The 27,101-nt window shown below is 41.8% G+C and overlaps 1 protein-coding gene across 5 annotated transcripts in view; it reads left to right on the plus strand.

Moving 5' to 3' along the window:
- Window positions 1-27,101, plus strand: part of mtus1b (microtubule associated tumor suppressor 1b) — a 166,078-nt gene that overhangs the window by 124,768 nt on the left and 14,209 nt on the right. For all 5 annotated transcript variants that reach the window (XM_063043037.1, XM_063043036.1, XM_063043038.1 and 2 more), the window contains 2 exons: window positions 10,400-10,466; window positions 23,285-23,499. In XM_063043037.1, the coding sequence (XP_062899107.1) occupies window positions 10,400-10,466; window positions 23,285-23,499 (282 nt within the window). The remainder of the gene's footprint in view (window positions 1-10,399; window positions 10,467-23,284; window positions 23,500-27,101) is intronic.

A 27,101-nucleotide genomic window follows, 5' to 3' on the forward strand; every position in this document is an offset into this window, starting at 1 on the left:
TCCTCGATCACTAGGACATTGTAGATGAAGGGCTCAAAGTATTTATGGTAATATGTTGTATGTGCTCTGTGTGGTATGCTTGGGAGTACCGTGCTCCAGGTGTTTTGTTTGGTTGTGACAATTAACTTGATGTATGTTTGAAAGGTTTGTCTCGGCCTTATTGGCAGGCATAGATTTTCAATCTCTCAGCTCTTTGAGATTACTATTTACTTGAGGATTCTTGGAAGGTGTAGAAGATTTGAAGAAAAATCTGCGATTAAAATAAAACTCCTTTGGATATAACGTAAACACGAGGAATTCTACAGATGCTGGAAATTCAAGCTCCACAACTCAAAGTTGCTGGTGAACGCAGCAGGCCAGGCAGCATCTCTAGGAAGAGGTACAGTCGATGTTTTGGGCCGAGACCCTTCATCAGGACTAACTGAAGGAAGAGCTAGTAAGAGATTTGAAAGTGGGAGGGGGAGATCCAAAATGATAGGAAAAGACAAGAGGGGAGGGATGGGGCCAAGAGCTGGACAGTTGATTGGCAAAAGGGATATGAGAGGATCATGGGACAGGAGGCCTAGGGAGAAGGAAAAGTTGGGGGGGGGAGGTAAAAAAAAAAACCAGAGGATGGGTAAGGGGTATAGTCAGAGGGACAGAGGGAGAAAAAGGAGAGAGAGAGAGAAAGAATGTGTGCATATAAATAAAGGATGGGGTACGAGGGGGAGGTGGGGCATTAGCGGAAGTTAGAGAAGTCAATGTTCATGCCATCAGGTTGGAGGCTACCCAGACGGAATATAAGGTGTTGTTCCTCCAACCTGAGTGTGGCTTCATCTTGACAGTAGAGGAGGCCGTGGATAGACATATCAGAATGGGAATGGGATGTGGAATGTGGAATTAAAATGTGTGGCCACTGGAAGATCTTGCTTTCTCTGGCGGACAGAGCAGAGGTGTTCAGCAAAACGATCTCCCAGTCTGCGTCGAGTCTCGCCAATATATATAGAAGGCCACATCAGGAGCACCGGACGCAGTACATCACCCCAGCCGACTCGCAGGTGAAGTGTCGCCTCACCTGGAAGGACTGTCTGGGGCCCTGAATGATGATAAGGGAGGAAGTGTAAGGGCATGTGTAGCACTTGTTCCGCTTACAAGGATAACTGCCAGGAGGGAGATCAGTGGGGAGGGATGGGGGGGACGAATGGACAAGGGAGTCGCGTAGGGAGTGATCCCTGCGGAAAGCAGAGAGAGCGGGGGAGGGAAAGATGTGCTTAGTGGTGGGATAATATAGGTCCGAGCTATGCCTGTCTTTTTGTTGGCTTTGTGGAACAATCTATGTTCCAAACCTATTCTGGTATCTGTCCCCCACTTTTCCTTCGCTACATCGACGACTGCATTGGCGCTGCTTCTGCACGCATGCTGAGCTCGTTGACTTCATTAACTTTGCCTCCAACTTTCACCCTGCCCTCAAGTTTATCTGGTCCATTTCCGACACTTCCCTCCCCTTTCTAGATCTTTCTGTCTCTATCTCTGGAGACAGCTTATCTACTGATGTCTACTATAAGCCTACTGACACTCACAGCTATCTGGACTATTCCTCTTCTCACCCTGTCTCTTGCAAATATTCCATCCCCTTCTCGCTATTCCTCCGTCTCTGCCGCATCTGCTCTCAGGATGAGGCTTTTCATTCCAGGATGAGGGAGATGTCCTTTTTTTTTTAAAGAAAGGGGCTTCCCTTCCTCCATCAACTCTGCTCTCAAACGCATCTCTCCCATTTCATGCACATCTGTTCTCACTCCGTCATCCTGCCACTCCACTAGGGATAGGGTTCCCCTGGTCCTCACCTACCACCCCACCAGCCTCCGGGTCCAACATATTCTGCGTAACTTCCGCCACCTCCAACGGGATCCCACCACTAAGCAGATCTTTCCCTCCCCCCCCCCGCCGCTTTCCGCATGGATCGCTCCCTACGCAACTCCCTTGTCCATTCGTCCCTCCCATCCCTCCCCACTGATCTCCCTCCTGGCACTTATCCTTGTAAGCGGAACAAGTGCTACACATGCCCTTACACTTCCTCCCTCACCACCATTCAGGGCCCCAGACAGTCCTTCCAGGTGAGGCGACACTTCACCTGCAAGTCGGCTGAGGTGATATACTGTATCCGGTGCTCCCGATGTGGTCTTCTATATATTGGCGAGACCCGACACAGTCTGGGAGATCGTTTTGCTGAACACCTACGCTCTGTCCGCCAGAGAAAGCAGGATCTCCCAGTGGCCACACATTTTAATTCCACATCCCATTCTGACATGTCTATCTACGGCCTCCTCTACTGTAAAGATGAAGCCACACTCAGGTTGGCGGAACAACACCTTATATTCCATCTGAGTAGCCTCCAACCTGATGGCATGAACATTGACTTCTCTAACTTCTGCTAATGCCCCACATCCCCCTTGTACCCCTTCCATTATTTATTTATATACACCCCTCCCCCTCCCCCTCCCATATCCCCTTTGCCTATCACCTGTCCAGCTCTTGGCTCCATTCCTCCCCCTCCTGTCTTCTCCTATCATTTCAGATTTCCCCCTCCCACTCCCACTTCCAAATCTCTTACCAGCTCTTCCTTCAGTTAGTCCTGACGAAGGGTCTCGGCCTGAAACGTCGACTGTACCTCTTCCTAGAGATGCTGCCTGGCCTGCTGAGTTCACCAGCAACTTTGATGTGTGTTCCTTTGGATATAAACATACTGGACAAAATCTAGAGCCTTCATTCTTCAAGGCTCCTGGAGCATGTATATTTGTATTTTGTGCTTGAAGCTCTTTGGTGACCAGGGATGATACGATAAATACACAGCCTATATAAAGTAGAAATGTACGTACAGTGTATCAGAATTGGGAAGATTAAGCCAAAACCAATTTGTAGAAGAAAATCAGCATGTACACACATGCGCACACAGGTGCCCGCGCAAGGCTTCATGGTCGTCTTTCTTGCGTTAAGCACAAGTGTCCTGTATTTGACTGCTACTTTTGTCCCTTGGGAGTGAGAAAGTTGGCAACCCCAGTAGCGCACCACGTATCTACTGTGGAGAAGGGAATAAAGTCTTGGAATACAGTAACAGCCAACTAAGCTACTTTATCTTGAGTAGTGTCACAATCTGAGTACAGTGGCTGATCCAGTTGTGTTTCTGCAACGTTGTAAATATAGAACAGAGAATATTACAGCACAATACAGACCGAAGTGGAGGTTATTAGAAGTTGCCACAAACAGAAAAACAGAGCATACTGGGATTTCTTGGCACTGGTCAGCTGCTGTCCCTGCGAGGTTTGGGCACAGCTGCAGGACATTACCAGCAGTGATGCAACTGCCCATAGCCTGTTTAGCACAGTGCCTTCCAGCCCTGAATGTCTTCATGCAGGATCTAATCAAACCCCCCCCCTCCCCACCCCCCAGGTGTTTACATAGCATTTATTAAACCATAATCTCATTGAATATTTAATTTTAGATTGTAACTCAACACTTAAATTTAAAATGTAAACATACTAGAATGTGGGCATGGTATTTCCTCTTTTGAAATGCAGATGTTGGAATTGGGTGTAGAAGATGCTACTCAGCCTGTCAAACCTGTTCTGCCAATTAAGAACTTGTTTAGTCTGTACTTTTGTGATGTTTTGCCTATATTCAGTTTAAAAAAAAATCCAGACTCTGCATCCTCTGTCCTTTGAGGAAACATTCCAAGGACTTGGACCCTGCTTGCCTTATTTTAGAGATACAGTGCAGAACAGGCCCTTCAAACCACGCTGTCCATCAACCGCCGAATTAACCCTTGCCTAATCAAGGAACAAATTGTAATGATTAATTAACCTGCTAACTGGTACATCTTTGGACTGCTGAAGGAAACCAGTGCAGCCGGAGAAACCAAACACATTCCACAGGGAGCACATGTAAACTCCTTGGAGGAGGCCGGGATTGACTCCAAACTCTGAAGTCCAAACTGTAATAGTGTCAAGCTAGTTGCTAAAATCATATTCTAGTTGCTTACTTGAACCTTGTTATTGAAGTCATTAAAGCTGGTAAGTTTTATGTTTTGCAAGGTGCAACATGCTGTCAGGAATTGCTTGCAAGAAATGTGTCCATCCAAGTCAAGTATGAAAAATATCAATTGATTTTTTAAATTTATGCATGACTTATTTGAAGTGCTGGATATTTAAATCCAAATCAAAAGAACGGTAAATTAGCCTAAAGTAATTGAGCACAGTGTTAAAATGAACATTGGCTTTGAGAATAAAATCTTTAAAAAAAAAATGTATTAACCCCAAATCTATTTAATTCCAAAAAAAAATTAGGTTTTATTTGTGTGTTCTTGCTGTGGTTGGAATATCAGGCAATGTTATGCTGCCTGTAATGCAAACATTGATTGCAGTGTTAGGGAAAATGCTCAATTAGTGCAGGAGAACAGTTAAAATGAGCACATGAAATAGAGCAGGCATTGATATGTTAAAAATTATCTTCTGCTGTGTCCTTGTGTCTCCAGTTCCTTTTAATCTTGAAGTCTATTAACTTTTCTCTACTTCAAAGGCTGAGATGGATCAAAACTTGACCATCCTTTAAGTTCATTCCATTCCTAAATCCTACCCTTATTGCCTGACACCTGGGCTGGAGAAACATTCTCCCTGCATCAATCCTGTTGTTTCTGTGACAGTTTTTTTCATTAATTCCAGAAGGTAGGATGCTATGGCACTACTGGTAGTTCAATAACCCAGGTTCAAGCCTGACATTTTGTGCTGTCAGTGTGGAGTTTGTGTGTTCTTCCTGAGCCTGTGAGGGTTTCTGAGTGCTCTAGTTTCCGACCAGGTCAGAAATGTGGAGAGTGATAAGTGAATTTACCACAGAAAGTAGCCTTTGGTAGAATAAGTGGCATAATCTCTGGATAGCTATAGGAATAAGGGGTGGATCAGTGTATTAAGATTATCATAATTGAGTGCTTGATGATTGGTGTAGATTCATTTGGCCGAAGAGCTCCTTTTATTTCTCATGCTGAAATTTGCGGCTTGCTTTTGCACAAGAATCTCATTGGGTAAGGAAGTCCTAATTGTACACTACACTCCAGATGTCATCCTGCTAGGGCTCTTTATTATTGCACTCAGGTATCCTTGCTCTTTTACTTAAATCCTCAATGGTTTAATGACGCCATGCACCTCCCTCACTGCCTCGTGCACCTACATGCAAGATTTGTGTACCTTATTGAAAATTAATATTTTAAGAGCTGCATATCAACACAAAAAAACATGCAGGTAAGTGTGCGAAGTTCTGTGTTGCACTCCACCTGACATCGTCAGTTCATCATTGTTCTCTTGCAAAGTAAATTTATTATCAAAGTACATACATGCCACCATATACAACACTGAGATCTGTTCTCTTACGGGCATTCACAGTAAATCGAAAAAACACAATGGAATCAATGAAAGACCTCACCCAGCAAGATGGGCAAACAACCATGTACAAAAGTCAGCAAGTTGTGCAGTACAAAAGAAAAAAAATAAATATTGATAATATGAGGTGAGTCCATAGGTTGTGGGAATAGTTCAGAGATGGTATGAGTAAGGTTAAGCAAAGTGGTCCCCACTGGTTCAAGAGCCTGAAGGCCGAGGGGTAACTACTGTTCCTGAGCATGGTGGTGTGCATCCTGATGATCTTGTGCCATCTTACTGATGGCAGCAGAGAGAAGAGGGCATGGGTTTCTTGATAGATGCTGCTTTCCTGTGACAGTGCTCTGTATAGATGTGCTCAGTGATAGAGCATTACCCGTGATGGATTGGACTGTATCCACTACTTTTTGTACGATTTTCTATTCAAGGGCATTGGTGTCTCCTACCAGATTGTGGTGCAATCTGTCAATATACTCTCCACCACACATCTATAGAAGTTTGTCAAAGATTTAGATACCATGCTGAATCTTCACAAATTCCTAAGAAAGTAGAGTTGCTGCTGTGTTTACTTCATAATTGCACTTGCATTCTGGGCTCAGGACAAGTCCGCTGAAATGATAACACTGAGGAATTTAAAGTTGCTAACCCTCTCCACCTCTGATTCCCCCCCCCCCCCTTTTGAGGACTGGCTTGTGGGCCTCAGGTTTCCTCTTCCTGAAATCAATAATAAGCTCTTTGGCCTTGCTGACATTGAGTAAGGGGTTGTTGTTGTGGCACCACAAGCCAAATATTCAATCTCCCTCCAATATGCTGATTCATCACCTCTTTAGATTTGGCCAATGACAGTACCATCATCAGCAAAACTTAAATATGGCATTAGAGCTGTGTTTGGCTTCAGTCATAAAGCGAATAGAGCAAGGAACTAAGCACAGCCTAGTGGTGCACCTGTTCTGATGGAGATCATAGGGTAGATGTTTTTGCCAATCTGAACTGGGGTCTGCAGGTGAGGAAATCGGGGATCCAGTTGCATAAGGAGGTATTGAGGCTAAGGTTTTGAAGCTTATGGAATAGTTTTGAGGGTATGATTGTACTGAATGTTGAGCTGTAGTCAATAAAGAGCATCCTGATGTATGCATCTTTGCTGTCTAGAAGTTCCAGAGTTGAATGCAGGTGGTATTTGCTGTGGATCTGTTGTACCAGTAGGTAGATTGTAAAATATCAAAATAGCTTCTCAGGCAGGAGTTGATGTGTTTCATCACCAACCTGTCAAAGCACTTCATCACAGTAGATGTAGGTACTACTGGACAATAGTTATTGAGGCAGTTTACCATGTCCTTCCCAGGTGCCAGTATAATTGAAGACTGCCGAATGAGAAGTTAAATATATCTGAACATTCCAGCCAGTTGATTAGCACACCTGTTTACTACTTGGCCAGGTACCCAATCCTGACCAGTGTGCTTTGAGAGTTCATTCCCCTGTAGAGTGCTCTCACTTCTACCTCCGTATGAAATCACAGGTCATTGTGGCTGTGGGAGTTCATAAGAGTTCCTCCATGTTTTGATGGTCAAAGCAAGTGTAGAAAGCATTGAGCTCATCTAGAACCAAAACTTTGTCTCTTGGTTTCACTTTGTGAGAATTAATAGCATCCCTGCCACAGCTGCCAAGCATTCTTCAATGATTCATTTTTGTCTGGAATTGTCACTTTGTGAGATGCCTTTCCAGAGATCGATCTTGGACCTCTTGTATCTTGGTCACCAGACCTGACTGCTACTCAGCAGATTGCAAATCTCATGCTTCATCCAGGGCTTCTGGTCAGAAAAGACTGAATAATTTTATGGGGAAACACTTGCATATCACTTTTCCTTAATATAAAGTGCATCACAGCCGTGTTGTATTCATTCAGATCCTATGCATCCACTGACTCAAAACAATCTGTAGTGTAACCACCTCTGTGGTCTCTATCTCTGGAGTCTTGCTCTTTAGCCCCTGCCTGTAAGCACATAGGAAAAAGATGGACAAGTGACCAGATTTCCCAAAATGCAGTCTGGGCACATTCAATACATGGATTGCCATTAGTTCTGTTTCATGAGCATACTTAAATGTTGTCAAATCATTGATTTTTAAAGATCATGGCTAGATGGGACCCAAGCAGAGATTCTTCTATGTACTCAGTTGTCACAGTAGCCACTGTAAATGAGCTATTTGTTCCTTTTGCTTTTATCTTTAAAGCATGCTGTTGTGTACTGAATATTTCAGTAATATTTTAAGTATATTTAATATTGGTTTACATACTGCATTGCAGGTTATATATAGAAGTATGTAAATAGCACATGCCATTACACCACCACATCATATGTACCTGCCTTGTTTAAAGTAAAAACAAAACTACACATTCCCCGTCGCTTTGTTTTTAACTAGTTTCAATTTTTGAAGTCAAAAACCATAACACATGCCTGTGGAAGTTTTTTTCTCTTAAGACAGTGATTTTAAAATCATGGTTCAGGATGGAGACCATTCATGAAAATGACATCTCTGCAGTGAAGGACTGGGTGACAATAGAATGTGCTGTGTACTTTAGACTGTAACTTAACCTTGCAATGCTTTTGGTATATGCAGTAATGTGTTGGCTGCTGATTAATGTGCTGGCTCTGTTGCTTCAGGCAACAAATCAAATTTAACCAATATGAATAATTTTTACCTATAAATTTGCAGCTTGTTAATTTTTTAATGTTGCTGATAATTTGAGATTCCCACTTAATGCACCTGCCCTTCAAGGAATTGTCCTTTTTCAAGACATTTCAGTTACTACTTTTCTTGCATTATTTAACTTCAAATTTGTATTTTAAAAATAAAGTAAGTACAATTTTTGGATGGATAATCTGAATTATCAAGTGCAATTTTCAATTTTAATTTTTTTAGTGACTGCATTTTACAGATATCTTCAGACTTTTGCAATTATCTACAAAGCTAGTTTTTGGACTGAGGCATAAAATATCTCAGATGCCAAGTAGTTTTCCAGTATTTAATAGAATATTTGTGGTAATCAATGCTGTCATGTGGTAATCAATTTTAACCTTTACAACACAAGTACTTTATACCCAATGAATTGCAAAACAGGTGAACTTAATTTTAGAACAAATGATTTTACAGATGCTCACTCAGTCTTTAGCAACACACACAAAATGCTGGAGGAACCCAGCAAGTCAGGCAGCATCTATGGAGTGGATAAACATTTTTGGGCTGAGCTCTTCAGTACTGGAAAGGAAGAAAAATTCTGGGGCCTATCCTCCAAGGCCTAATGAAGGGTCTCAGCCCAATACATAACTAGGTATTTCCCTCCATAGATGCTGCCTGATTTGCTGGGTTCCTGCAGCATTTTGTGTAAACTTAATTTTGAACTGAAGTTTTAGAGATGGGGGATGATGTTTAGAGCCTTTTCACTATGCCTCCTATCAGTGTGGTAATATCAACACTGATAATGATTACCTTATTCTCCAGTGTAAATGTTCAATTAGGTAATGTTATATCTTCCACACCTTAAGAATTTTCTTTCTGCTTTGAGACTCTGTCTTTTAATACTTTAATATATATTTCTGAAATACTTTCAATATTTCATTACCTAGGTGTTGAATTACAAACAAGAGCAGCACATTTAATGTAATGTGAAACTAGCTCTGTTAAATTATAGCAGTGGATATTTTTGTCCGAATGTCTGGCTTAAGGTGCTTGATGGCCTTGCATATTAAGATGAGGTATTTGGGGAAAAAAATAAGTCCATTACTGTATTAGTTGGAAGAATTGTATGTGTTCCAGTGCCAAGCTTCAGCTGCTGACGTTTGAGTAAATTAATATTGATCAGCTTCTTCCCCACCCCCGTCCCCTTGTTTCTAGTTTGCAGACACAGGGCTGTGCCTTTTGTAATGAGTGGTTCCCACTGCTTCACTTACGCAGCTTTTTTTTCCCAGGGCAGTGCACTGCAGGAAATATGGTATATGTATTGCACTGAAAGTTAGCTTGGAAGGCAAGGCCCAATGGGTCTTTTCCTACAAGCATTTTAAATGTAGAAAGACCAGTTTGGGTTGTGGTGTGGCCACCTGTGCTCTGCACAATATTCAAACAACCAGGAAAAAAATGGGCTGCAGCAGCAGCAAAATATGCCTCTACGGTCCTTGCACTGGAAAGAGGGTAACTGATGCATCCTTTTTTGATTTGCTGACTGGGAATGTAAGGGCTTGGTAGCTGGCGCAAGTAGTTTCAACCAATTCCTTTGTTTCCAGCTGTTCCGCACTGTAGATTGTTCCTCCTCTTGCTGAATAATTGCTGCATTAGGGAGTCAGTTTAAGCAGAGTGCTTGAAACATCCTCTTGCATTTTATAGCTGCATCCTGACTCTGCTTTTGGGATTAAAAGGCTCAGTCAATTTCCTCAGTTATTGATTTGCTGGTGAATTGGATGTCGCTTGATTGTTTAGGACGTTGAAGGTAATGCAAGGTCTGCTTATTTTCCTTTAAAAATTGTTAAATTGTGCACTTTGGTATTTTGGTCTTCATGCTGAAAATGGCACTGTTCACTGGATCTTTTCACAGCAACGCTTGCTTATAAATTTAAATCCTGAATTGAGTTGTACTTGGTTAAAATGAAAAATGCGTTGGACAGATGGTGTATACAGCTGAAATTCTAATCATAAAATGTGCATAATTTTTTCATTTGAAAATGTTATGCAGGTTATACTATTCCTAGCATATTAAATGCAAATTTGTTACTGAGTGTTTTTCCTCTCGAGGTGAAGTTGTCTGGGTTTGAGGCTTTGTCTACTTTGTTCATGTCCATTTTAAAAATGCTTTCCTGTTAAGACTTCTTTGAACTAAATTCGGCGTATTTGTGAATTAGATGAAGATAACTTTCAGCTATTGGATACAGCTGCAATTTTGAAAAAGTAATGTGAGGAGTTTTGTTCCTCTGGAGATCTCCATGGTAACAAAATATTTTTCTTCTCAGAAGGAGGAAGTGGGCAAACGGCACAAGGAATTGTCTCAAGAGTTGCTTACTTTACATCATGAACTAGGTAAGAATTGCCTAATGTGCTCCAGGTTCTAAAGTTTGCATGATATTATTTCTCAAGTGTTGAATTCTGCACCTAGTTCATCCTTAGTAACTGTTAAAGCTTTTCAGCTCCATATTTCTCCAGAGACAGCTTGACCCATATTCAGAATTTCTAACATTTGATGTAACTGGAGTTGCCTCAATATTTTTGTTTTGTTTTCTTCAATTAAAATTTCTGAATATTTTAATGTACTTTATATAATTTATCATAGTACTTTTTACACGTCCCTCACGGCAGGCTGATCCAGAGGAATAAAGCACATGGAATCAGAGTCACTTGGTAGATTGGATTTAAAGTTAGTAAGGCCATTAGTAGATGTCAGACAGTAGAGTTGGAGAAGCTGTATTATGAGCATGAAGGTAGTGCTCCACAAAGAGCCTCTGGATATAAATCTCTTGGATAAAGATATAGATGGGTTGATTGGTAACTTTGCCGACAACATAGAAATTGGCTGAGTTGGGTATAGTGAGGAAGGTTGTCAAAAGATTCTCATTGAAAATGTGGCCTGAGAAAAGGCAGATGGAATTTAAGTAAGGTGTTGCACTTTGGGCAAGTATACAGTAAATGGCAAGACCCTTGGGACAAGTGATGTGGAGAGCGACCTTGGACTGCAAATCTAGCTTCCCGAAAATGGCCACAGAAACAGATGGAGTGGTAAAGGTGGTGTATAGCATACTTGCCTTCATTCGTGATTGAATGAAAGCCGAAGCTGTGTTGTAGCTATATTAAACTTTGTTCGGACCATATCTGGAGTATTATGTGCGGTTATGGTCATCCCAGTGTAGGAGACAGGTTTACTTGTTTGTTGCAACACACATCAAAGTTGCTGGTGAACGCAGCAGGCCAGGCAGCATCTCTAGGAAGAGGTGCGGTCGACGTTTCGGGCCAAGACCCTTCGTCAGGACTAACTGAAAGAAGAGCTAGTAAGAGATTTCAGAGGGGGAGGGGGAGATCCGAAGTGATAGGAGAAGACAGGAGGGGGAGGGATTGAGCCAAGAGCTGGACAGTTGATTGGCAAGAGGGATATGAGAGGATCATGGGACAGGAGGCCCAGGGAGAAAGAAAAGAGGGGGTGTAGACCCAGAGCATGGACAAGGGGTATAGTGAGAGGGATAGAGGGAGAAAAAGGAGAGAGAGAGAAAAAGAATGTATATAAATAAATAACAGATGGGGTACGAGGGGGATAGGGCCCCACCTCCCCCTCATACCCCATCCGTTATTTATTTACATACACATTCTTTTTCTCTCTCCTTTTTCTCCCTCTGTCCCTCTCACTATACCCCATGCCCATCCTCTGGGCTTTCCCCCCTCCCCCTTTTTTTTTCTCCCTGGGCCTCCTGCCCCATGATCCTCTCATATCCCTTTTGCCAATCACCTGTCCAGCTTTTGGCTCCATCCCTCCCCCTCCTGTCTTCTCCTATCATTTTGGATTTCCCCCTCCCCCTCCCACTTTCAAATCTCTTACTAGCTCTTCTTTCAGTTAGTCCTGACGAAGGGTCTCGGCCCGAAATGTCGACTGTCCCTCTTCCTAGAGATGCTGCCTGGCCTGCTGCATTCACCAGCAAGTTTTATGTGTGTTGCTTGAGATTCCAGCATCTGCAGAATTCCTCGTGTTTACTTGTTTGTTACCTGGATTGCAGGGTATTAGCTATAAACGAGAGTTGGACAGATTTGAATCAGTTTCTTGAGTGCTGGAGGCTCAGGGGTGACTTTACAAGGGACAAAACTGAGTCACATAGGGTAGATGTCAAATACTAGAAAGCACTGTTTTAAGGTGGTGATGTAAAGGGAGGAGGGAGTTTAAAAGTAATCTACACAATGATAGTGTCTGGAATGCACTGCCAGAGGGTGTAGTGGAAGCAGATATGTTTAGACAGGCAGGAATTGGTGGGATATTTACAATATACATACTTAAGGTGTTAGTTAAAATTAACATTGTGGGTTTAAGAGCTTGTTCCTGTGCTGTGGAGTTCTGTTCTATTTGTGCTGCTACACATGGCAGCTCGGACTTGTATCTAAGCCACAATTTAAATTCAAGTAAAATGTCTAGTTCATGTCAGCCATGTTCATTGTGCACATCAAACTTGAGCAGAAAGGCACGCAAATTGGTGTGTATTCATTTGGTGCAGGCAGTACGCCAAGTAGATAAACATTTCTTGATTTGGGCCCAAAGAGTATTTTCTCTCCACCCACTTTATAATTGCCATACTTGACATTGACATGGCTCGGAGGAATGGCTTTCTAGCATTCTGTCAAAAATGATTAACTTCTCACTGACTAATCATTGCTTTCAAAATTGTTCTATTGGGTGTGTTTCTTATGAACTAAACAAGTCTATGTTTTAAGCACCAGCAGGGGTCAGTTTTAAATTTAAGATTTTGACTGTCGCTGAACAACAGTTTCTCTTTTGGCAAAATCTTAGTAACTTTCAATTCTCTTGCCCTGAATGCTTTATTTTCATCATGCATGTCCAGTCCCTGAACACTTCTATACCCTATCAAGAAGGCGGTAAAGCGCCCCACTTCTTTCTTGACGACAGACTTGACCAATTCCCTTCCACTACCGCCCGCTGCTGTTTCCCTTTCAGCTCCTCCCACTTTCCCCAAACTCAGTGCAGCTATGGGCCCCGGATATGCCTGCCTTTTCATTGGCTACGTGGAAAAATCCATGATCCAAGCCTTCCTGGTAATGCTCTCAAACCCTCTCCGCGCTATTTCAGCGACTACATTGCTTCTACTTCCTGCACCCACACTGAGCTCTTCAATTTCATTATCTTTACTTCAGCTTAAATTCACTTGATTTTCTGACCCTTCTCTCCCTTTACTTGATCTCTGCCCCCATCTCTGGATACAAACAATCACTGATATCTTGTATAAACCTACTGATTCCCACGGCTATCTTGACTATATCTCGTCTCACTCTGTTTCCTTTTTTAAAAAAAAATGCTATTCCCTTTTCTCAGTTCCTTCATCTCTGCTGCATCTGTTCCCAAGATGAGGTTTTTCCAGAACAGCGGATGTCCTCCTTCAAAAAAACAGGGTTTCCCATCCTCCAACATTGCTGTCAACACTGCATCTCCTCCATTTCCCGGACATCCGCCCTCTCCCTGTCTTTGCATCGTCTTAAGGATAGGGTTCCGCTTGTCCTCATCTACCTCCCAATGAGCCTCCACATCTAGCCCATCATTCACTACAACTTCCACCATTTACAATGGGATCCTACCACAGACACATCTTTACCTTCTTCCGCATCCTCCCCCCACCCCCGGCTTTCTGCAGAGGTTGTCCCCTCCATGATTCCTTTATCCATTCATCCCTCATTCCTCCCCACTAATCTTACTGCCGGCACTTACCCCAACAACTCCACTCAGGGCCTTAACAGTTCTTCCAGATGAGGTAACTTTTCCTGTGGATCTGGGGCTAGTCTACTGTATCTGGTGCTCCTGACGTAGCCTCCTCTACATTGGTGAGACCTGATGTAGATTGGAGGATCGCTTTGTCAAGCACCTCCACTCTATCTGCCAAAAGGAGGATTTCCTGGTGACCAGCCATCTTAATTTCAATTCTCATTCCAAAATGTTGGCCATTGTTTCCTCTACTGCCAAGGTGGGCCAACTCTCAGGCTGGAGGAGTAACATTCTCGTATTTTGTCCAACCCGATGCCATGAACATCAATTTCTTTCATCTGTCAATTTCCCCCCCCCTTCCCTCTCCCATTCCACACACTGATTTCCCTCTTTCCCCCCTCTCACCTGCCTTTCACCTTCCCTCATGCCCCCCATGAGTCAGTCAATGAGCAGTCAATGTTTCAGGCCAAGAGCCTTCATCGGGACTGGAACGGAAGGGGGAAGATGCTCGAATAAAATGGTAAGAGAGGGGAAGGAGGATAGCTGGAATATGTTGGGTGATGCCAGGTAAGTAGAAATAGGAAAGGTAAAGGATTGGTGGTGAAATAATCTGATATGAGAGGAGAGGGGACCATAGGAGAAAGGAAAGGAAGAGGGGCACCGGTGGGAGGTGATATGTAAGTGAGAAGAGGTAAGAGGCCACAGTGGGAAATAAATGGGAAGGAGAGAGACTTTTTTTTTAACCAGAAGGTGAAATCAGTATTCATGCCATCAGGTTGGAGGCTACCCAGACTATAAGGTGTTGCTCCTCCACCTTCAATGTGGCCTCATCATGGCATAACAGGAGGCCATGGACAAACATGTTGGAAAGGGAATTGGAATTAAAATGTTTGGCTAACGGAAATTTCTGCTTTTGGCAGATAGAGCTGAGGTGTTTGAGTTTGTACCTTACCTTGGCCAAGTGGATACGGAAGGATTTTTAAAAAAAATTTTTTTTTGTCCTTGACCGCTATTCATGACACAATTTGAAGTATTTGTTTAGGATGAATCTGAGTTAAATGGTGTGTGGAAAACCATCTGTCAATGTTTGTGCTGGTCAAAAATGAAGATAGTATTATTTTTCATCCTTTGCTCAACTTGAACTTCGTAGTTTTATGGGTTTGAAATAGTTATCCAGGTATTAATCAAGTAAGAAGTTTCCCACCACCCCTTCATGCAGACATGATGCTCATGGTAGGCATAAACATTTACAGAAACAAACCTTCCAAATATTAATATTACTGAGGTATTGACCATTCTGCAAAGGGAAGTGGGTTTTTACAAATCTATGAAAAATTAGCATGTCAGGCAAAGTAAGAGCATGTGTTTTCAGCAATGTTCAGCACCAACAGACAAAATAGCCCGCAATGTGGAAACGCATTCAGTAAGTAGACTCGTGCTGCTGCACAATTGATTCATAATACAACCTTTTATAAAACAAGCCACACATGGTGCTCAGAAACACATCTGTTCAGTGGGTAGGTCTACCAGAGCAATTTTTATACATCTCAGCTTAAAAATTTTACAACCCTACTTTAACTTAATCCACCCTAAGCGATCTTTCATTGTAGCTGAAGTTCTCTATGTCCATTCTGGTGTTAATTTGCCTCCTGGCGAGTCAGTATCTTTAAATTTCTTGGTGTTAACATATCAGAGGATCTGTCCTGGGGCCAGCGCACAAGTGCCATCACAAAGAAGCCATGACAGCACTTCTACTTAGAAGTGTACACAGATTCAGCATGTCACCTAAAACTTTGACAAAATTCTACAGATACATAGTAGAGATTATCCTGACTGGTTGCATCACAACCTGGTGTGGAAACACCAATGCCCAGATACAAAGAAGCCTACAAAAAAGTGGCAGATATAGCCTAGTCCATCAGACAAAACCCTCCGTTCCATTGAACACATCAACAAGGAGCAATGCCACAAGAAAGCAACATCTGTCATGTAGGACATCCATTATCCAGGTCTGCTCTCTCACTGTAGCCATCAGCAGGAAGGTACAGGAGCCTCGAGTCCCACACCACCAGGTTAGGAACATTTATTGTCCTATAGTCATCAGGCTCCTGAGTCAATGTAGATAACTTCACTCACCTCACATTGGAACTGATTCCACAGCCTTTGGACTCACTTCCAAGGACTCTGCAAATCATATTCTCAGTTATTTATTAACTTATTTACACTTCTATAAATTTGCAGAGTTTGGTTGTTTATCAGTCTGTAGTTTTTCATTGATGCTGTTGATTTTCTCTGTTCCATTGTGAGGGCCTGCAAGAAAATATATCTTAAGGTAGTATTCTGGCACCTGTGGAATGCCAGACCACTCAGTTTATAAGTCACTTGGACATTCATAAGATGTTAATCCATATTGTTTCTTTCATTTGGATCCTGTGGTGTCTTAATTTCTTAATCAATCTGATGTGTGATTACTGATTATTTTCCCGCAAATCCCAGTAAGCTGTATCAATGAGCTAAAGTCATTACTAGTTTGAATACATCACTAAATCTCAATACATGATGTTCCTTTTTAACTTATTGCGACGCCTGAAGTTACTTATCCTACCCATTATTATTTCAAACAGTGCCAAATTAAATGTTCCATTCAGCCACAACATTGGAAAATTGTCAGAGCTAATACTATTTTTCCCTTTTCAAGTCTTGAATACATGGTTCAAAAAAGATGGAGTGTTTCCAGCGTATTACTGTGTTGCCAGAGATATTTGGATTGATGGCCACTTTGTGGAACTTGTTAACACTTGCCTTTCCTGATGCACTAATGCTGGTTGCTACTTGATCAAAGTGCAGATCTTATGTTTAAGCTCTTAAGTTTTTTGTGTATTCTTGGTTCTTGACAAAGAATGCAAGTTTTCCAATACTGCATGCAGTACGTACAGTATTAGACACCTTATCTGAAGGATATGAAGATGTTTTCAGTGTTTATTGGCTTGATAACTAGAATTGTTTTGTCATGAGAGTGTAGAAAAGATTGTTCTTTTGCTTTAAGAAAAAAATATTAGTATTCATATTGTCCGATATTTTGGGCCGAGACCCTTCGTCAGGACTAAATGAAAGAAGAGATAGTAAGAGATTTGAAAGTGAGAGGGGGAGGGGGAGATCCACAATGACAGGAGAAGACAGGAGGGGGAGGGATGGAGCTAAGAGTTGGAAAGTTGATCGGCAAGAAGATACAAGGCTGGAGAAGGGAGAAGATCATGGGATGGGAGGTCTAGGGAGAAAGAAAAGGAGAGGGGAGCATCAGAGGAAGATATAATGAGAGGGACGGGGGGGAAATAATATATAAGGGATGGGGTAAGAAGGGGAGGAGGAGCATTAACGGAAGTTAGAGAAGTCAGTGTTCATGCCATCAGGTTGGAGGCCTACCCAGATGGAATATAAGGTGTTCTTCCAATCTAAGTGTGGCTTCATCTTGACAGGAGCTCCATCCCTCCCCCTCCCACTTTCAAATCTTTTACTAGCTCTTTCAGTTAGTCCTGACGAAGGGTCTCAGCCCGAAATGTTGACTGTACCTCTTCCTATCGATGCTGCCTGGCCTGCTGCGTTCCACCAGCATTTTTTGTGTGTGTTGCTTGAATTTCCAGCATCTGCAGATTTCCTCGTGTTGGAGTATTCGTATCGGTTTGTTATTGTTGCATATCCCAAGGTACAGCACAAAACTCTTACAGACTGTTTATACAGATCAACTCATTACACAGTGCATTAGACTATAATAAGGTAAAATAGTAACAGTGCAGAAAGCTACAGAAAGAATGCAGTGAAGGTAAACAAAGTGCTAGAACATAATGTAGATTGTGAAGCCAAGACTTGTTCAAGAGATCCATTCAAAGGTCTCAACAGCGGGATACAATAGTTCCATTTAATATCAGAGAAATGTATACAATATACATCCTGAAATTCTTGTTCTTTGCAGACTTCCATGATAACAGCACCCCAAAGAAGGAATGACAGTAAAAACGTTAGAACCCCAAAGTCCATTTCCCCCCACAAGCAGCAGCAAGGCAACGACCCTCCCCCACCCACTCCTGCAAAAAAAAAAGCATCAGCATCCTCCACCCACCAAGCAATAGTAAAGCCTCCAAGAAAGACCATGATCTGCACTACAAGAAAAACTAATTGTTCACCTGACAATTCGACATACCACAGGCTCGCTCTCTCTCTCGCGCGCTCACCCTCTCCCTAATAAAGGAAAAGGGAGGTATCTCCCTCCCCCCTTCACAGTGAGAGGGGAGACATAGCAAAACAACTCGCTGATTCGTGATGATAACGTTTGTCACGTAGATTCCCCCCCCCCACCGAGTCCTCCGACTCAAAAATTGGCAACAAGCTCTCCCCTACCAAGGAGAGAGAGTGTGATTCACTGAGTACAGAGCTTCCAGCAGCTGATCTGTTCCAGATGTTCCATTTTCTCCTGCAATGCTTCAGTCAGCAACACTGGAGTAGAATCAGCCTGTTCGTAGGGCTGCAGAGCCTCAGAACTCCGAATGCACACTCGTATTCTAGGCCAAGCCCTTGGGATTTTGAAAAATGGCTGGTCATGAGCCCCCGGAAGAGTGTCCCCATCACCACGAAGAACCAAAGTTTGAGTAAAACTCAAGGTCAGGGTCTTCAACAGAACCCCACCCACCCTGGAACGATAAAAGAGAGACATCAAAGGTAGAAATTAACTTTTTCTACATGTGAGACATCAGTGGATCTGGGGTTGAGAGGGTAAACAGCTTCAAGTTCCTTGGCATCCACATCGCCGAGGACCTGACATGGGCTGTACACACCAGCTGTGTGGTGTGGTGCCGACAGCCCAGTGTATCTGTCTTTGTGAACTTCCCATGATTCAGGACATTTGCAAGGACAGGTGTGTTTTTTTTTATAAAAAAAAAGGCCAGTAGGATCATTGGGGACCCAAGTCAACCCAACCACAATCTATTCTAGCTGCTACCATCCGGGAAGCGGTACCGCAGCATAAAAGCCAGGACCAACAGGCTCCGGGACAGCTTCCACCAGGCCATCAGACTGATGAACTCTCACTGATTTGAGTGTGCTCTATATTACATTGACTGTTCTAGTTATTATGAATTATTATAAATTACTATGATTGCACATGGCACATTTAGATGGCGATGTAACGTAAAGATTTTTACAACTCATGTATGTGAAGGATGTAAGAAATAAAGTCAATTCAATATGAACGCAGAGTTGCTGTTAAGTGCCATTGTAGCTCCCTATCAAGAATAGAAGCTGTCCTTGAGCCTGGTGGTACATGCTTCATGTTCTCGTACTTCTGCCTAATGGGAGAGGGAAGAAGGGAGAATGTCTGGGGCAGGTAGGGTCTTTGTCTTCTTACTGCCTCTGTAAAGCAACCAGAATAATCAGAGTCCCTAGAGGGGAGGTTGGTTCCTGTGATGTGCTGAGTTGTGTCTACAACTCTCTGCAGTTTATCGTGGTCATGTGCAGAGTAGTTACCATTCCTAGTCATTTTGCATCCAGACAATACTATCTATAGTGCATCGATTTAAAAATTGTTAAGAGTTTATGGGGACATGTTGAATTTCAGTTGCCTCCTGAGAGGCATTGGTGAGATTTCTTGCCATAGCTGGACCAGGACACGATATTGATGATCACACCTAGGAACTTGAACGTCACTGTAGACCAAAGCATGTGCACCACCCCCTTAAAAGTCAATAACCAGCTGCTTCATTGCTCTTTTGTCAACGACCAGCTCTTGTGGACATTGATGCAGCCCACTACAGTGGCATCATCTGCAAACTTGTTGGAGCAGAATATGGCCATGCAGTCATGTATAAGGGTAGAGTAAAGAGCTGAGGACCATAAGACCAGAGCAGAGTGAGGCCATTCAGCCCATTGAGTTCTTTCTGCTATTCCATTTTGACTGATGTGTCATCCATCTCAACTCCATTCTTCTTCCTTCTCACCATAACCTTTGACACACACTCTAATCATGTGCATCATACGCATAGGCGCCAACGACCTTCTGAAAATCCTAGTGAGCAACATATACTAACTCTCGTTTAACTATCCTGCTTGTTATTTTCTCAAAGAATTCGAAGAGATTTCCTGGGCAAGATTTTCCCCTTAAGGAAACCATGCTGACTTTGTCCTGCTTTATCATGTGCCTCCAAGTACCCCAAAACCACCACCTTAATAATGGGCTTCAACATCTTCCCAGCAACTGAGATCAGGCTAACTGGCCTATAATTTCCTTTCTTCTGCCTTCCTCCCTCCTTAAACAGTGGAGTGACATCTGTAATTTTCAGTCCTCTGGACTCGAGTGATTCTTGAAAGATCACTACTAATGCTTCCACCATCTCTTCAGCTACGGCTTTCAGAACCCTTGGGTGTAGTCCATTTGATCCGTGTGATCTACCTACCTTCAGACCTTTCAGCTTCTCAAGCACTCTCTCCTTAGTAATACCAACTACCCTCACTCTGCCAAGCCCAGCCTTGTGGAGCACCAGTGTTTAGAATAATTGTGGGGATGAGTGAAGGTTATTTTGTTAAGAGAAATGAGTAAAGATTAGCTTTTTATTGTCACATGTCCATCGAAACAGTGAAATATGTTGTTGGGGTGAAATCAGCAAGGTGTGTGCTGAACCAGCCCACAAGTGTTGTCAGGCTTCTAGCACCAACAGAGCATACCCAAGAGTAATCAAGGGAGGACCATAATCTCGAGTTCAGAAAGTTGATTAATAACCCGAGGATCTTTACAAGATGCACGTTGATAAGGAATCTGGTAAAGGGAATTACTGAAAATAAGATTGTCCATCAATGGCACGAGTCAGATTATTGTGTGGATTGCCTTTGGAATTCTAGTAAAGCATGGTGGGAGCAGAGGCGGTGAATATTTTTTTAAAGGCAGGGCAATAGATCTTTGATCTGCAAGGGCAGAAAGAAAGTTAGATCAGCCATGATCTTAGTAGATGGCAAAGCAAACCAAGTAGCCTGTTCCTGTTTTTAATTTGTATGATTGAGTTCTATGCCATTTATTAGAAAGTTTAACTTGAAATCAACAGGAGAGAATAAAAGCTATGTACTCCCCACTGAACATTCAAATTGTTCCAGATGCTGAAGTATAAAAAGCTGAAATTCACTCCCAATGTTATGCATATGATTTGAAGCAGCGGGATGCACCTCTTTTACTACTAAATTCCACATTATATTCTCTTAAAGTATCTTTTATCCAGCAAAACAGTTGTGCATGAACATGGGTGGTTGCACAATTTTGTAAATGGGAACAGTGTAATTTACCAGGCTGGTTATGTGTAGTGTAGGTCTGTATAACTAAAGATGCTTCAGCTTTAATGAGATAGCAGCAACATACTTGATCCCATGATGGAACCCTTCCATCAATACAATATTTCTTGCATTTTCCCCTCACTATCCCCAATAAATCCTTTTGTTCATGAGTGCTCATTGTTGGATAATAGCTTCTTTGTTGCTGTACATATCAGAAATGTATCAGCTCAGTTTCATATCTATTAGTTGCTCATAAGAGGCCATATTAACATGGAGCAGCATAGGAGAAGCAGAAAGGTTAGATATTGGTTTGAGAATTGGCCGTCATTGAAATTTCTTGTGTGCTTAGTGTAACTTCTGTTTCCAGAATAAGGTACTACTGAAGGGGCCGAGGAGGAGAAAAAACGCTGAAATAGGGAAGTTTTGTAAGTCTGAGATTGGGTTTGGGAATCACAACCAAACTTGCCTCATTATTGAATTTGAAATGTTATTTAGATTACTGGAAAAGTCTGAATTGTTTACCGTTAGCTATTGTCCAAAGAATACATTAAATACCAGGTGAGATCATTTCATTCACAAATAGTAATACCATTCAGTTCTCTACTTCTGTGTCACAAAGGTTGTGTTAATTCCATTGGACAAAGTACATTTTACTGTATTAAAAGTCCATCTTAATTTTATTTTCTTTGTTTCGTGGCTATCTGGAGAAGACAAATTGCACAATTGTATATGGATACATGCTTTGATAATAAATGAACCTTTGAAAATGGAGCAAATTAAATAACATGATTGCAGTGGAACAGGATGGACTAAAATAGTTTTTTTTTCCTGAAAGCTTTTGAAAACTAATATTCTTTATATTGAGCAACACACAATGTTTGAAGAACTCAGCAGGCGCTGATGCCTTATTGAAGAGTCTCAGCCCAAATCATTATTTCTTTCCTCCCCGTAGATGCTGCCTGATCTGCTGAGTTCCTTCAGCATTTTGTGTGGCTCAAGATTTCCAGCATCTGCCAAATCTCTTGTATGTTCTTGTTATTGAATCAGACTTGTTTCTGACACAAACTGTGCAAGTTTGTTTGTTCTGGGCAATTATTTTGCTTGAATGCATGGCTTACTGCATTGTTCTTGAAGCTATTGTTATTGAAGAGCAAAAAAGGTGTCTGGTCACCTGGAGGAAACCCACGTAGTCACAGGGAGAATGTACAAACTCCTTAAAGACAGCAGCAGTGTAAGGCTGTGATAGGAAAAATTTGCACTTAAAAGCTTGCCTAACTACTTTAATTGGAAATGCATAAATTAAAAGCCTGTTGTAATCTTATCTCTTGGTTCCTTAATAAACAAAAATCTAATCATATGTCTTGAATATATTCAATAGGACCTTCAGTCCTGTTGGATGGAAATTCAAGATTTGATAAGAATTTTTTTCATCTGAGGTTGGAATAGTTCTCCTTTTGAGATGGTGCAGTTCTGGATTATGCCCTTGTTTCTCCCTTCTGCAAAGCAATCCCAGTCAAGTTCAATTTTTTTTAAATTATTAGTCCCAATACAATTGGAATGAGTAGCTATCATCCATATTTTGGCCAAACCTTGAGGGCAATGCAACTAAAAAGAAAAGCTCCAGGTAGGGGGAAAAAGGATGCTGGGGGCATGATTGTAACAGGGCTGTTAGCTGAGCTGGAGGTGCTCTTGAAGTTCTTCACAAGCAAAGATTGTGCTAATTTTACATTACTTTTGAGTTGTTTGCTCTTCAGACAAGTCTTCCTCAGGATCCCAGGTAGTTGCCTACTAAAAGTTATGTTGTAATCTTAGAAGTAAGAGTAGCAGCTCCATTTTTAGCCAAAATAAACATGAGCTGAGGAGCCACTTTGCTAGAATTATGTATTAAATCTAAGAATAGGTTTCTGAGCAAATACAGAATTTTAGTTTGAAATACTGTTCCTAGTATATTTGTAAAACCGGATGAAGTGAAATACTGGTAATGATATGTTCTTGAGTTGTGACTTTAAAAATCTTGTTGAAGGTACACAAAAACCAATCCATAATGTGTGCTAGATCTTTATGATAGAAATTATCACACCCAAGTTTGTCCCATTAGCTCATTAGCTTATCTTTTGCTATTCAGAAACGAGGAATTCGACCTGTCTTCGATTAGAGAAGGATCGGGAAGAACTGCAAAAAAAATACGAAGGAGTCATTGAAAAGCTGTCTGAAGAACACCAGAATGAGCTTAAAGAGTTGGAAGAAAAGTTGGAACAGCTATTCAATGCAGAGAAGATTCATTTAGAGCAAAACTTCAAAAAAGATGTGGAAATTCTGCAAAAAGAGCTGCAAAATGAGGTCTGACTTTTCAAATGAACTTTTAAATTTCTAGGGTACAGATTAAACTTGGTTTAAATCACACAAAATGGTTGACATTAGTTTTGAAAGAAGGCAAGATGGCCACTATATTAGGAGTTTGAAGAGATTTGGCATGTCAACAAATGACTCAAAAACTTATATAGTTGTACCGTGGAGAGCATTCTGACAGGCTGCATCACTGTCTGGTACAGAGGAGCTACTGCACAGGACTGAAAGAAGCTGCAGAAAGTCAGCATGGTTTCCTGAAAGGAAAATCCTGCTTGACTAGCCTACTGCAATTTTTTGAGGAAATTACAAGCAGGGTAGACAAAGGAGATGTAGTAGATGTGGTGTACTTGGATTGTCAGAAGGCCTTTGACAAGGTGCCACGCATGAGACTGTTCAACAAGATTAGAGCCCATGGAATTGCAGGGAAGTTAGCATGGGTGGAGCATTGGCTGATCGGCTGAAAACAGAGTGGGAATAAAGGGATCCTATTCTGGCTGGCTGCCGATTACCAGTGGAGATCCACAGGAGTCGGTGTTGAGACTGCTGCTTTTAATGATGTATGTCAATGATTTAGACTACGGTATTAATGGATTTGTGGCTAAATTTGCGGAAGACACAAAGATAGGTGGAGGAGCAGGTAGTGTTGAGGAAACAGAGCCTGCAGAGAGACTTAGATGGTTTAGGGGAATGGGCAAAGAAGTGACAAATGAAATAGTGTTGGAAAGTGTATGGTCATGCACTTTGGTGGATGAAATAAACGGACAGACTATTATTTAGATGGGGAGAAAATTCAAAACGCAGAGATGCCAAGAGACTTGGAAGTCCTTGTGTAGGATACACTAAAGGTTAACCTCCAGGTTGAGTTGGTGGTGAAGAAGGTGAATGCAATGTTGACATTCATTTCTTGAGGTATAGAATATAAGAACAGGGATGTGAAGTTGAGGCTCTATAAGGCACTTGTGAGACCGCACTTGGAGTATTGTGTGCAGTTTTGGGCTCCTTATTTTAGAAAGGATATACTACATTGGAGGGTTCAGAGAAGATTCACAAGAATGAGAATGATTCCAGGAATGAAAGGGTTACCATATGAGGAACATCCGGCAGCTCTTGGGCTGTATTCCCTGGAGTTCAGGAGAATGAGGGGGTGTATCTCATAGAAACATTCCGCCTGTTCGAAGGCCTGAACAGATTAGATATGACAAAGTTATTTCCCATGGTAGGGGAATCTAGGACAAGAGGGCACGACTTCAGGATTGAAAGACTTCCATTCAGAACAGAGATGCAGAGAAATTACCATAGTCAGAGGGTGGTAAATCTGTGGAATTTTTGCCATGAGCAGCTGTGGAGGCCAAGTCATTGGGTGTATTTAAGGCAGAGATAGATAGGTTCTTGATTAGGCAGGGCATCAACGAGTATGGGGAGAAGGCAGGGGAGTGGGGATGACTGGAAGAATTGAATCAGCCCATGATTGAATGGTGGAGCAGACTCGATGGGCCGAATGGCCTACTTCTGCTCCTATGTCTTGTGATCTTGTATTTAATGTGAAGGTCGGAGTTGTCTATAGTAGAGGAGGTTCTGAACATCTGTAATGTCTGAATGAAGATAAATCCTGACATACTAAGATATCTAAAATTCCATGGATGGCTAGAGAAGAAATTGAGGCAGCTCTGGCTGAGGTATTGCATCATTATTAGCCATGTATAAAGTGACAGTAGATAGGAGGGTAACTAATCCTCTGCCTTCAAGAAGAACTGTAAAGGTAGACCTGCGAACTATGGACCAGAAAGTCTAACATCCTTGATGGCTAAATTATAGGAGAAGGTTCTGAGGGATATGGCACCCATCCGGAAAGATGGGGTGATTAGGGGGCAGTCAGCACAGCTTTGCATCAGAGATGATGGCTAAGAATTTAATTTTTTTTTGAACATAAAAGTTGATGTGGACTTCAATGAGGTGATAAGGTTCCATATGGTAGGCTGATCTGGAAAGTTAGATTGCATGGAATACAGAAGAGAGGTTGCTAATTGAATATACAGTTGATAAGCAGGGGCAATGATGGAAGGTTGTTTCTGTGACTGGAGTCCCATGACTCCTGTGATTCAGGTGGCAGTGCTGGGTCCATTGTTGCTTTTCATTTATATCAGCAATTTGGATAAGAATATACAAGACACGGTTAGCCTATGCTAAAATAAGTAGACAGAGAAAGTTATCAAAAATTGCAGGGGTATCTCAATCAGCTGATTAATGCAAATAAAAATTAATTCAGTTAAGTGGAAGTTGTTGCATTTTAGAAAGTCATTTCAAGGTAGGACATTCACAGTGAATGGTAGGCCCTGGAAGTGTTTTAAGCTAGGGCGCATGGAGTTCAAGTACGTGGATCCCTGGAAGTGGAGTCACAAGCAGACAGTGGCGAAGGCCTTTGGCATGCTGGCCTTCATAACCAAGACATTAAGTATAAAAGTTAGGAGTCATGGTGCACTTGTTGAGGCCATAGAGTATTTTGTTGAGCTTTGATTGTCCTGCTATTGCAAGATGGTATTAAACTGTTTAGAAGGTTAGTGGGCAAAGGCTGACAATTGGTATTGGTTTAGGTGGGCATCCTGTTCAGCATGGATGTGTTGAGCCAAAATGCCTATTTCTGTGCTGTATCACTTTAAGTGCACGTGGGAGGCAGCCCACAGTAAACTGCAAATTCCTTCCCTTCAGTATCCACACAGCTCCCAGCTGATTACTGCAGTTAAATTTGTCTGCACTTGCTACTGTGCCAGTATATTCTGGATACTAATCACCTGTTGTGTTTATGGAAATTTTTGAATTAACACAAATTTTCACATACCCATGTTTCTGTGCAATGCAGCTGATGCTCCTTATATACACACACTAAACCTAATTAACCTGATCATAAGGCTTAAGCAATCCTTTATCATTCTAAAGATTTGCATTTAAACTATAAGCATCCCCGAAGTTGATTCTTAATAGTGCAATTACATGCAGTTTAAAGTCTTCATTTTAATGCTACATAAATTTTATTTACATTGCATGAGTTGGAAGTTTTTGGCATATATTCATCAGCTTTCTATTTGTAAGGCTTTACATATGATTTTAAAAAGCACCAGAATTAGATTTCCTAACTTTATTGTTGAACCTGTAAATGATGTGTAATATTTAATTGTAATGCTCAGGCATATTACAAATATATCAACCTAAAATACTTGTCTTCCACAATATTTAATTCTTAACCCATTGAGTACTTCCAACATGTCCATTTTCATTTCAAATTCATTGACTATTATCTAATCAACTCGAACTGCTTCCATTGTTTTATTTGGTCAACCTACAAAAGCTATTTAAACCATACGGCATAGGAGCAGAATTAAACCAGTTGGTCCATTGAGTCTGCTCTGCCATTTCATCATGGCTGATCTAATTTTCCTCTCAGCCCCAATCTGCTGCCTTCTCCCCCTTATCACTTCATGCCCTGACCAATCAAGAATCTATCAATCTCTGCCCTTAATATACATAAAGGCTTGACCTCCGCAGCTGCCTGTGGCAAAGAATTCCACAGATTCACCAATCTCTGGCTAAAGAAATTC

This window comes from Mobula hypostoma, chromosome 3, assembly GCF_963921235.1.
Source record: "Mobula hypostoma chromosome 3, sMobHyp1.1, whole genome shotgun sequence".
Taxonomy (NCBI): Eukaryota; Metazoa; Chordata; class Chondrichthyes; order Myliobatiformes; family Myliobatidae; genus Mobula; species Mobula hypostoma.